The sequence below is a fragment of the Rhinoraja longicauda genome, chromosome 26 (assembly GCF_053455715.1).
Source record: "Rhinoraja longicauda isolate Sanriku21f chromosome 26, sRhiLon1.1, whole genome shotgun sequence".
In the NCBI taxonomy this organism is placed as follows: Eukaryota; Metazoa; Chordata; class Chondrichthyes; order Rajiformes; family Arhynchobatidae; genus Rhinoraja; species Rhinoraja longicauda.
In genome coordinates this window covers 5,230,194-5,243,434 of record NC_135978.1, presented here as the reverse complement: position 1 = coordinate 5,243,434, position 13,241 = coordinate 5,230,194, and the positions used below count along the sequence as shown (strand labels likewise).

General features: G+C 47.5%; 1 protein-coding gene across 1 annotated transcript in view; it reads right to left on the bottom strand.

The window, feature by feature from the left end:
* Positions 1-5,597: 5,597 nt before the first annotated feature.
* Positions 5,598-13,241, bottom strand: part of LOC144606262 (apoptosis-inducing factor 3-like) — a 46,007-nt gene continuing 38,363 nt past the window's right edge. Inside the window, exons 13-17 of the mRNA XM_078422186.1 lie at positions 12,535-12,652; positions 12,302-12,400; positions 7,518-7,593; positions 7,311-7,415; positions 5,598-5,760 (exon numbers count right to left, since the gene is read on the bottom strand). Coding sequence (XP_078278312.1) covers positions 5,727-5,760; positions 7,311-7,415; positions 7,518-7,593; positions 12,302-12,400; positions 12,535-12,652 — 432 coding nt within the window. The 3' untranslated portion in view covers positions 5,598-5,726. The remainder of the gene's footprint in view (positions 5,761-7,310; positions 7,416-7,517; positions 7,594-12,301; positions 12,401-12,534; positions 12,653-13,241) is intronic.

Here is a 13,241-nt window from a genome sequence, read left to right as displayed (position 1 = left end):
GTAAACAATCACTGATCTGAAGTTTAAATTAAACCGCACCACTGCAACTGTCAATTGCCAGAGAACCTATAATTAGGTTATTTTAAGAAGTCCTTCATGTTGATGGAATCTTCACAGAAGGTCTTCTTTTTAACTCTTGGAAATTACTTGGGAATGCATTGAAACCAAGACCACATCTATAAATCTAAATCTGATAGAAATTTTCAAGCTGCACATTTCAGTGAAGTTTAGTTTTTTTTAGTTCGGTTTAGAGATACAGCGTGGAAACAGGCCCTTCGGCACACCGAGTCCGCGCCAACCAGCCATACCCGCACACTGACACTATCCTACACACACTAGGGACAATTTACAATTTTGCAGAATCCAATTAACCTACAAACCTGTACATCTTTGGAGTGCCGGCGGTAACCGGAGAACCCGGAGAAAACCTACGCAGGTCACGGGGAGAACGTACAAACTCCGTACGGACAGCACCCGTGGTCGGGATTGAACCCGGGTCTCCGGCGCTGAAAGGCAGCAACTCTACCGCCATGCCACAGTGTAGGAAAGAGATCCATTTTATCAGCATTGGCAGAGTTTTTAATCCCGTCACTGAAGATCCATTGTGAATTTATGTGGTATTTGTAAAAGGAAATTTGTGATCTTAGTATCTGTTTTGTTGGATTCTATAAATATCCTCAAACATCCAGCCAAGTGCCGACAGTGAACAAGCCACTGAGTGCTGGTGTCCTCTCTCGTTTATTCTTTTGAACAGAGCAAGGCCGTGGCTACTGATTGCCTTTTAGCTGAATACGTGGCTGACAACTGTCACACACAATCAGCGTTCGACTGCACAACACGCATTGCAGGGATTCTTGCTGCTGGAGTTTTACAGTAAACTAGACGGGCGTGTACCCCATTGGGTCCAAACCTCTCCTGCGGGCCCGGCAACCCTCCCCCGACTGACGACCCGTGTTCCCTTTACTGGCCGGGGAGTGTCCCCCGGGGCTGGGGGCGGGCGGGCGAGGGGGGGAGATGAAAGGGGAGAGGGAGGCACCCGTGGAGGCAGATCCGGCGGCCATCTTAGGTAAGTATTCGATCAACGGGCCCCAACTACGCAGGCCCGGACACGTTGGGTTCCAATTGTGACGTCGAACACGGAGGTATTACTGTGTGACAGGCAGGGCAAGTGGAAAAGGGATTTATTAAAGTTTAAAAAGTGATTTTTAAAGTTTCACAAGTGAATAACTTTTAAAATATAACAACCATTTGAACCGCAGGCCAATGGTGAGTAAGGTGGGGCCTAAAGTTGTTCCGCTTAAAATTGTTGCGCTATCCTGTACCTTTTGGCTGTATTTTGGGTACGTACAAGCAATCAAATATATATACAAGGTGAGAGTTTTAGTAATGTAAGTATATAGATGAGTCCTGGCGTGAACTTACACCGGCCCTAGTACAAGCTAAAAGCTCACTAACAAATTATGTTTCCGTATTTAAATGTATATGTTTGTTGAACACAAACAGAGAAACATAGGAACATAGGAAATAGGTGCAGGAGTAGGACATTTTGCCCTTCGAGCCAGCACCGCCATTCAATATGATCATGGCTGATCATCCAAAATTAGTACTCCGTTCCTGCTTTTTTCCCATATCCCTTGATTCCTTTAGCCCTAAGAGCTAAATCTAACTCTCTCTTGGAAACGCGTTTAATAAATCGTGTTAATAAATCCTGTTGATTAGTACGGGTGTCAGACGTTATGGGGAGAAGGCAGGAAAATGGGGTTAGGAGGGAGAGATAGACCAGCCATGATTGAATGGTGTAGACTTGATGGGCCGAATGGCCTAATTCTACTCCTATCCCTTATGACCTGATGAATAGTTCAACATAATGCTATTTGCAATCGCTAATTTTCATTTATTTTGTCTTAGAAACTTTTAAAGGATGAAACAAACAGGTAAAACAATTGAAGGCACAAGGAACTGCAGATGCTGGTTTACAACAAAAAAAAGAGGCTCCTTCTGTGCCGGAGGGGCCCTGCAGTACTGGCACTCTGGGTATCAAGTTTCTTGACAATGTGTTATAAGCTGTATAAACCTGGTCTGCTGGGAAGACAATGAACTTGTCCATTCCCTCCCCTCCCCTCTCTTCCCCCGTCCCTCACCCTAGTTGTCCCACCAGTTTCACTGTTTGCATCCTTGTACTCCTCTTGTAATCACACCTTCCCCAGCCAACAATGGGCCATTGTGGGCTCCACCCTTCCTGAGGTCATCTGTTGTCTGGCCTTTTCTGGCCTCCAGTTCATTCCCTCCTCCCCCGGCACCTCTACTTTCAGTCCGAAGAAGGGTTCCAACCCCAAACGTCACCCATTCTTTTCCTCCAGAGATGCTGCCCATTCTGCTGAGTTACTCCAGCATTTTGTGTCTATCTTCGGTATAAACCAGCATCTGCAGTTCCTTCCTATACAAATGACGAGACGCTTTCTGCCTGGGATTCCATGAAGGGCCTGCCCCCGTGTAATGCCAGTAATAACGAATGCCTGGAATTCCCCTCACACTTCCAATTCATTGCTCGATCTACCACACCTCGTGGGTGATGGGGAGAAGGCAGGAGGATGGGGTTAGGAGGACGCATCCCTCAAGGCCATGGGCTCCACTGCACAAGCACATTTGCACTATTGTTGGCTTGCACTAACACCAGAGCTTGGGGACGCACCTTGCTACTCAACCACGATCTTATTTTACAATAGGCTCCACAGCATCCACAGAGAAGCAGGGAACAAATACAACAGCAGATGGAGTCATAGAGTCGTACAGAATGGAAACTGGCCCTTCAATGGATTAGAAATGAGAAGGATGTGAACATAGGTTGGTGATCGAGGATGGGAGCTCTCCTGAAGTGATGGTCGGTGTGTCCCAGCTGGACACAAAATGCTGGAGTAACTCAGCGGGTCAGGCAGCATCTCGGGAGAGAATGAATGGGTGACGTTTCGGGTCAAGACCCTTCTTCAGACGGATGTCTCCATGCCCGCCCCCTCCCCTGACATCAGACTGAAGAAGAGTCTCGACCCGAAACGTCACCCATTCATTCTCTCCCGAGATGCTGCCTGACCCGCTGAGTTACTCCAACATTTTGTGTCTACCTTCCATTTAAACCAGCATCTGCAGTTTTGTTCCTACACGTAGGTATCTCCCACATTGAATATGACTTTATTGCCTTCCATCAGTGTGAGGAATGTGGGGAATCCGCTGTGGTGGATGTTTACGTTAACTTTTATGTAGTTAAGTCTCTTGTTGCTTTTGTTCTTCGTATGGCTGTATGGTGATTTGCATATCACTGTATCTTAATTGGTACACGTGACAATAAAAGATCTTTGAAACCTTTGTATGGGAATTGCTGTGGGAATTAGAATTATCAGAGTCACAGAGCTTGGAAACAGGCCCTTTGTCCCAACTTGCCCGCAACGACCAACATGTCCAATCCACACTGGTCCCACCTGCTTGCATTTGGCCCATATCCCTCTAAACCTGTCCTATCCATGCACCTGTCCAAATGTTTCTTAAACGTTACGATAGTACCTGCCTCAATGACCTCCTTTTTCTTTCCATAAACCAGCATTTGCAGTTCCTTGTATCTTCAATTATTTTACCTCTTTGTTTCATCCTTTAAAAAGTTCTAAGATAAAATTAATGAAAACTAGCAATCCCAAATAGCAATATGTATTTATCAAACGCCATTGGTGGAGCGGGAGCACGTGGCCGCTGGCTGGGTGAGGTCACGTGGGGCGTGGGGCGGTGACGTCACCCTTTGTCCCTTATTTGGGAGTGAGGAAGTTGGCAACCCTACTAATACGGGACAAGGGTGGTCCCGTACGGGACAAGCTAATTTAGCTCAAAATACGGGATGTCCCGGCTAATACGGGACAATTGGCAACCCTAAAGCAGGGCCCCTTCTTCATGTTCACCAGAGATGCTGCCTGACCCACTGAGTTATTCCAGCACCTTGTGTCTTTATTTTTAGTAAACCAGTTCCTCGTTTCTGCGTTTTCACATCAAGAAATATGGTCGGGCAGTTTGGAAGTCAATCACCCGAGTTGCAGGCTCTCATTACAGGAGATTCTTGGGGCAATAGACCAGGCCGAACCACCTTCATCAATGACCGATTACTAAATTGAAGAAGGGTCTCGCCCCGAAACGTCACCCATTCCTTCGCTCCAGAGATGCTGCCTGACCCGCTGAGTTACTCCAGCACTTTGTGTCTATCTTCGGTGTAAACCAGCAACTGGAGTTCCTTCCGACGCCTACTAAAAATTCCTTAGGCATCTCAACGTCACCCATTCCTTCTCTCCCGAGATGCTGCCTGACCTGCTGAGTTACTCCAGCATTTTGTGAATAAATCTCCTATCCACCTGTCTGTATGAAGCCAAAGCGCCAACTTCATGTGCTTGGAAATACTGCCCCCTGCAGGCTACCCTAGGAGTCACACTCTATCCCAACTTGGATACATATTGTTCATGGAGTCATAGAATGGAAACAGGCCCTTCGGCCCAACTTGCCCACGCCAGCCAACATGTGTCCCAGCTACACTAGTCCCACCTGCCCGCATTTGGGCCATATCCTGCCCTAACATCATCATCGGTGGTCACACAAAGTGAGTATGACTTCTCTCCATAGGGTCAGACGCCTGCGCGTGACTTTGTTTAACGTGGGGAGACTGGTGCACAGACAGCCACCACACGGTCCTTGACAGATCTGGGTCAGGATCCAGTGGCGTGGAGTCCAAGACGACCGGGGACCCTTTTCTGCTGCAGCCTTCGTCCATCCGCCTTCCCAGCCGTTGTGACGCTCCACTAAAGTCAGCCACCATCCTCCCTCCGCCTGTTCCACCGTTGAGGTGGTGGTTGGATTGCTCTTTGTCAGGGACCTCCCCTTGACCTTACCACCATGGGTGACCCTAGCAGGAGCGTAGGCCCAGACGCCATCGCTCTCAGGATCTCAGGACCAGACGAGCTTCTCCACCACCACAAGGTGACAATCCACGGAGAAGCTGTCCTATCGACACCACCAGGTTAAGTCCAAAACTCCCTCCCCAGTAGTGAATATCTGTACCGGAAAGGCTGCAGCAATGGGGGAAGATGGCTCCAAACCACCTTCTAATGGAAGCGCACTATCCGGGAGTGGCAAGGAATGGGTGACGCTTCGGGTCGAGACCCTTCTTCAGACTGATGTCAGGGGAGGGGGCGGGCCAGCCTGGCCCGCCCCCTCCCCTGACATCAGTCTGAAGAAGGGTCTCGACCTGAAGCGTCACCCATTCCTTCTCTACCGAGATGCTGCCCGACCCGCTGAGTTACTCCAGCTTTTTGTGTCCACCTTCGGAACTTGGCATCATGTTCAGCACAGACATTGTGGGCCGAAGGGCCTGTTCTTGAGCTGCACTGGTATGTTCTCTGTTCTAATTGCAGGAGTAAGACTAGATTTCCGCTGAATGACTGCAGAAACACATTTATTAGCGTAATCTCTATACATTTCAGTTTATTAAGCAGGACAGAAAAAAAAAGACAAATAGTTGATGAAACTAGATTGATGGAAATGAAATTTAGATCATGGAAATTAATGACTGTACTCTCAGTTAATATAAAATGTCTTGTAATAAAAGGTTAGCAAAACAAATAGAATGATCGGCTAAGTTTTGAGAAACCTCCGTTAAATCGTTTTTGTAAAAAGACTGGCTTCAAGTGTGGACAAGTCCATCAGAGCTTCTTAATCCACGGCTTATCCTTCGAGCTGTTGACAGGAAAAATAAACACTTCAGTCACCCCAACCTCGATCTTCATGACACGATAACAAACACAAATCAGGAAGGTGTCGAAGGAACTGCAGGTGCCGGTTTACACCGAAGACAGACATAAAATGCCGGAGCAACTCAGCGTGACAGGCAGCATCTCTGGAGGGAAGGAAATGACCCATTGCTCCTCTCCAGAGATGCGTCCTGTCCTACTGAGTCACCCCATCATTTTGTGTCTGTCGCCAAAAATCTTGGCGGCGTGTTTTACATACAGATTTGAAATTGCAATTCCACATTACAAACTATACACGATATTGACTTGCCAATAATTGATTGAAGGGTGCCTCATGGATACCGGCCGCTTGGCCCACCAAGTCTGACCTACGGGTCCGACCCGAAACGTCACCTATTTATTCCTTCTCTCTAGAGATGCTGCCTGCCCCTGCTGTGTTACTCTAGCATTTTATGTCTATCTTCGGTATAAACCAGCATCTGCACTTCCATCCTGCACATTTAGATCAGCCACACACTAATCCCATCCGACACACTAGGGGCAATCTACAGAAGCCAATGAACTAACCTACAAACCCGCACGTCTCCAAAATGTGGGAGGAAACCGGAGCACCCGGAGAAAACCCACGCAGGTCACAGGGAGAACGTATAAATTCCGTACAGACAGCCCCCTTGGTCAGCATCGAACCCGGGTCTCTGGCGCTGCAAGGCAGCAACTCTACCGCTGCGCCACCGAGCCGCCCTACTCTAACCTAATAAAATATTTTTTGTAACAACAATACAATATCTCTTTATTGTCATTGTACAGGGGTGCATCGAGATTGGGAATGCGCCTCCCATACGATGCAATAAATTAATTAATTTAAACAACAACCCAACGAAACAAATTGTAACAGTTTTAAGACAGAATAAAGTGCAAGTAGATCTGTGCCGGATCACTGTGCGATGTGACCATCCGGCTCAGCAGGACCGGTTCATAGCAGCTATGGCCCTGGGGATGAAGCTGTTCCTGAGTCTGGAGGTGCGGGCGTAGAAGGCCTTGTATCGTCTGCCCGATGGAAGGAGTTCGAACAGACTGTTGCAGAGGTGTGAAGAGTCTTTGTGGATGCTGGTGGCTTTTCTGAGACATTGTGTGTTGTAGATGCCCTCCAAGGCTGATAGCTGTGTTCCGATGGTCCTCCGAGCTCTATGGACTACCCGTTGAAGAGGGTAACTCAGGCAACTAAGGCAACGTAATCTTTGGTGACCCTTGGACTATCCTTGATCGGACTTTGCTGGCTTTACCTTGCACCAAACATTATTCCCTTATCATGTATCTGTACGTTGTACGTGGTTCGATTGTGATCATGTACTGTCTGCTGACTGGTGAGCACAAAAGCTTTTCACTGTACCTCACTCAGTACACTAAATCCAAATAAACTAAAGTCAACTGAATGTCAAACCTTTAGAAAGTGGAGAGAAATTATGACAGCTATGTTTTTCATTCAACTTCAGGAAGATAACATTGGTCTCAGGTCTCACAGTAGGTATGACAAACCTTGCTTCCTCCTTTGATATGGTCTTTCCCAAAGATAGCACCTCTGCCACTTGGGAAACAGCAGGATCATAGTTCAGACTGCAAACCCCAATGACATTGTTGCCTCTGGAAATGGAAACAGAATATTATAAATTATACGCCTCATAATTTCAGTCCTTTAGAATGTAGAGAAAGTACACTCTGAGTTGGTTCTCAGTCAACACCTACTTGATGTAGAAAGCGACAAATGTCAGTTCATCAAGGTCGCCATGAATGATGACTTCTTCAAAACCAACTCCATAGCCTGGCAGAAAACAAAACAGTCATTTGAAGGAGAACTAAATACTCAGTTGGAGTTCCTGGCCTCGTACAATGCTGTATTTATGTGCTGGTGCAAAGTTACAAACTAGATTTTCAATATTTATTTTGGATTAGAGATACAGCGTGGAAACAGATACAAAATGCTGGAGTAACTCTGGCATTTTCATGTTCATAAGTTCGAGGAGCAGAATTGGGCTATTTGGCCCATCAAATCTGCTCTACCACTTGATCATGGCTGATCTATCTCTCCCTCTCAACCCCATTCTCCTGCCTTCTCCCCATAACCCCTGACACCCGTACTAATCAAGAATCTGTCAATCTCTGCCTTAAAAATATCCATTGACTTGGCCTCTACAGCCGTCTGTGGCAATGAATTCCACAGATTCACCACCCTCTGACAAAAGAAATTCCTCCCCATCTCCTTTCCAAAGGTGCGTCTTTTTATTCTGAGGCTTTGGCCTCCGGTCCTAGACTCTCCCACAAGTGGAAACATTCTCTCCTCATTCACACTATCTTGGCCTTTCATTATTCCGTAAGTTTCAATGAAGTCCCTCCTTATCCTTCTAAACTCCAGCGAGTACAGGCCCAGTGCTGTCAAACGCTCATCATATGTTAACCCAATTATTCCTGGGTTCATTCTCGTAAACCTCCTCTGGACCTTCTCCAGTGCCAGCACATCCTTCCTCAGATAAGGGGCCCAAAACTGCTCACAATACACCAAATGCAGTCTGACCAGTGCCTTATAACCTCTGTTTATATATTCTAGTCTCCCAAAATAAATCCTAGCATTGCATTCGCCTTCCTTGCTACCAATTCAAGTTGCAAATTAACTTTCTGGGAATCCTGCACCAGCACTTCTGAATTCTCACCCCATTTGGAAAATAGCCCATCTGTGGTGTAAACCAGCATCTGCAGCTACTTCTTACACAGTGTGGAAACAGACCTTTCAGCCCATCGGGTCCACGCCGACCATCGATCACCGGTTCACACTAGTTCTAAGCTTTACCAAATCTTTTCACTGATGCCATTTAACCTACAAACCTGCACGTCTTTGGGGTGTGGGAGGAAACCGGAGCACCCGGAGAAAACCCACGCGGCCACAGGAAGAAGGTATAACCTCCATATAGACAGCAGCCCTTGGTCAGGATCGAACCCGGGTCTCTGGCGCTGTGAGGCAGCAACTCTACCGCTGCGCCACCGTGCTGCCCTTTGGTTCGGCCGTATTCAGAGCATTGTGCGTAGTTTTGGTCAATTTGGCGAGGGTGCAGAAGACATTTGCCAGAATGCCGCCTGGATTAGAGGGCATTAGCTTTGCGAAAAGGTAGGACAAACTTGGATTGTTTTGTCTGGAGCGTCAGAGGCTGGGGGGAGACCTATTAGAGGTATAGAAACATAGAAAACATAGAAACATAGAAAATAGGTGCAGGAATAGGCCATTCGAGCCTGCACCGCCATTCAATATGATCATGGCTGATCATCCAACTCAGTATCCTGTACCTGCCTTCTATTCTCTCCATACCCCCTGATCCCTTTAGCCACAAGGGCCATAAAGTATATAAAATTATGACAGGATGCACAGTCAGAACCTTTTCCCCAAGAATGAACTGTCAAAGTCTCGAGGGCATAACTTTAAGGCGATAGCAGCAAAAGCTGAAGATGTACGAGGCAAGTTTTTTTCTCGCACAGAGGAAGGTGGGTACCTGGAACGCATTGCCAGGAGTGATGGTGGAGGCAGATACGATAGTGGCATTTAAGAGGCACATGGATATGCAGGGAATATGGATATGGATCAAGTAGCCCCAAAATATGCAAGTTGGTAGATTAATTGGCCACTGTAGATTTCCCCTCGTGTGGAGGTGAATAGCAGTTAATGGGAATGTGCGGGAAATGAAATAGGATTAATAGACAATAGACAATAGGTGCAGGAGGAGGCCTTTCGGCCCTTCGAGCCAGCACCGCCATTCAATGTGATCATGGCTGATCATTCTCAATCAGTACCCCGTTCCTGCCCTCTCCCCATACCCCTGACTCCGCTATTCTTAAGAGCTCTATCTAGCTCTCTCTTGAATGCATTCAGAGACTTGGCCTCCACTGCCTTCTGATTAATGGGTTGGCACCGACTCAGTGGGCAGAAAGGCCTATTTCATGCCCTATGTCTCCATTGGTGGCGCAGCGGTAGAGTTGCTGCCTCACAGCGCCAGGGACCCAGGTTCGTTCCTGACTACGGGTGCTGTCTGTACGGAGTTTGTCCGTTCTCCCTGTGACCTGCGTGGGTTTTCTCTGGGTGCTCTGGTTTCCTCCCACACTCCAAACACGTGCAGGTCTGGAGGTTAATTGGCATCTGTAAATTGTCCCTCGTGTGAAGGGTACAACGAGTGCATGGATTATCGCGGGTCGGCACGGACCAAAGGGCCTGTTTCCACACTGTATCTCTAAGCTAGACACAAATCGTAAACTATCGTCTAACATTTCTTGGCAGCAACCTTCATCAGCCATCTGCTGCCAACTCCACTGACGTCTGTGTTTTTCTACCATTTCCTGCGTTTCCCCTACACAGAATATTATTAGGCACGGTTTAGTGCAGGCGCGAGGTGAAAGATGATATTGTCACACCTTCAAAAACATGCATCCCCAGAGGCCAGAACTCATTCAGATACAAGAGCACACGGAAGAAATTCTCTGTATCAGTCGAGCAATTAAATGGTTGAGTTTTGAAAGGCGCAAAATAACGTCAACTCCACAGGGATTCCAAGTTTGCATTGTCAATGGGGTGAAAAGCTGTTAATGGGAATGTGTGCAGAATAAATTTAAATGGGTTGGCATTGGTGTAATGGGCTGAAGGGCCTCTTTCATGTGTCCATCGGGTCTGCCCTAACTCCACGTCAAGGAAGAGGGAGATTGCCGGACAGCATCAGCTGACACTATTACATAACCTGTAGATGGGTCCCGACCCAAAACGTCACCCGCCCTTTTTCTCCAGAGATGCTGCCTGACCCCATCTTCGTGTCCACCGTCGATCTAAACCAGCATCTGCTGTTCTTTGCTGCAGGTGCAGCCTGACCCACTGAGTTACCCCAGCACTTTGTGTCCATCTTTGGTGTAAACCAGCATCTACAGTTGCTTGTTTCTTCACACTGATAGCAGACCAGCGAAATCTCGGGCGGATGGGAAAGGTGACAGAGGAACCCAATCACGTTGTGTATGGTTTTAAGTTACTTTTTCCATGCTGAACGGGGCTTGTGGAACTGGACGGAAATAAGCCAAATGCGTTCGGGTGCGTATCCCCACACCAATTTTGCCTGCATTTCCTCTCTCTCCATCCCTCCCCCCACCCAAGTCACACCAGCTTTTTGTTCTCACCAAGCTGCAGTTAACAATGGCCTGTTTCCTTTATCATTTTTACTTTTTTGGGTATCTTTCATTCATTTGCTCTGCGTCCCTCTCTGTAACAACGCCTACATCTCTCAATAGACAATAGGTGGAGTAGGCCATTCGGCCCTTCGAGCCAGCACCAACATTCAATGTGATCATGGCAGATCATTCTCAATCAGTACCCCGTTCCTGCCTTCTCCCCATACCCCCTGACTCCGCTATCCTTAAGAGTATCTAGCTCTCTCTAAAAAGCATTCAGAGAACTGGCCTCCACTGCCTTCTGAGGCAGAGAATTCCACAGATTTACAACTCTCTGACTGAAAAAGTTTTTCCTCATCTCCGTTCTAAATGGCCTACCCCTTATTCTTAAACTGTGGCCTCTGGTTCTGGACTCCCCCAACATTGGGAACATGTTTCCTGCCTCTAACGTGTCCAACCCCTTAATAATCTTATATGTTTCAATAAGATCCCCTCTCATCCTTCTAAATTCCAGTGTATACAAGCCTAGTCGCTCCAGTCTTTCAACATATGCTAGTCCCGCCATTCCGGGAATTAACCTAGTAAACCTACGCTGCACGCCCTCAATAGCAATAATATCCTTCCTCAAATTTGGAAACCAAAACTGCACACAGTACACCAGGTACGGTCTCACTAGCGCCCTGTACAACTGTAGAAGGACCTCTTTGCTCCTATACTTAACTCTTGTTGTGAAGGCCAACATTCCATTGGCTTTCTTCACTGCCTGCTGTACCTGCATGCTTCCTTTCAGTGACTGATGTACTAAGACACCCAGATCACGTTGTACGTCCCCTTTTCCTAACTTGACACCATTCAGATAATAATCTGCCTTCCTATTCTTACCACCAAAGTGGATAACCTCACACTTATCCACATTAAACTGCATCTGCCCACTCACACAACCTGTCCAAGTCACCCTGCAACCTCGTAGCATCTTCCTCACAGTTCACACTGCCACCCAGCTTTGTGTCATCTGCAAATTTGCTAATGTTACTTTTAATCCCTTCATCCAAGTTATTAATGTATATTGTAAATAGCTGCGGTCCCAGCACGGAGCCTTGCGGTACCCCACTAGTCACTGCCTGCCATTCTGAAAGGGACCCATTTATCCCCACTCGTTTTCCCTTTCCCATGACTTTCAGTCTGAAGAAGGGTCTGGATTCGAAATGCCACCCATTCCTTCTCTCCAGAGATGCTGCCTGCCCCGCTGAGTTACTCCAGCACTTTGTGGCTTTCTTCGGTGTAAAGCAGCATCTGCAGTTCCTTCCCCACACTGACGCATTCCCTTACTCCGTGGTTACCTGCGTATCGAATGCTGTTTTTTGACATGGTCGTCCAGAAGTAAGGCACGGAGTGGTAGGTGGCCTTCTTCTTCAGCATGTTCAACGCGGCCACGTGACCTTCAGTGCGAGAAGAAGACAGCCGCGTTTACGTATTTGCTAACGTTGCAACAAATAAGAAATAAGCAGGTAAGGTTTTCACTGCTCGTTACTGTTTGCACAGCCATGTTTCCCAAATGGCCACCTGGGCTTACCGTGTGAGTGGGCTACTTGCCAGTGGTGGATGGTCACGTATTTGTTGTCTCTCAACGGTAGCGGAAAGGTGACCGCATCTCCGGCTGCGAACACTCTGGATATATTGGTCTCCATGTTCTGAAACAAAGTGCCAACGGCAGACAGATCAGAACAAGCACGGTCCCAGTTCCCAGCAATATCGTAAACCTGTCACGGTGTGCAAGGTCGGACGCAAAGTGCCGGGGCAACTCAGCGGGTCAGGCAGTATCTGTGGACAACATGGGCAGGCAATGTTGTAGGCCAGGACCAATTTTTCAGACCGAGTCTGACTCGTCACCTATCCATGTCGCCCAGAGATTATATGTAGGATGCTGGTTTAAAGCGAAGAAGCTGGAGTAACTCAGTGGGACATAGAAGGGTCTCGACCCGAAACGTCACCCATTCCTTCTCTCCAGAGATGCTGCCTGTCCCGCTGAGTTACTCCAGCTTTTTGTGCCTATCCTCCAGAGGTAAGTTTTAAGTTTGTTAGTCAGAGGAGCAGAATTAGACCATTCGGCCCATCAAGTCTACCCCACCATTCAATCGTGCCTGATCTATCTTTCCATCTCATCTCCATAAGCTTTCTTCTCTCCATAACCTTTGACACCCTAAGCACCTGTCAACCTGTGGGCGGCTGGATTGTAATCATGTACGGTCTTTCCACTGACTGGTTAGCACGTAACAAAAG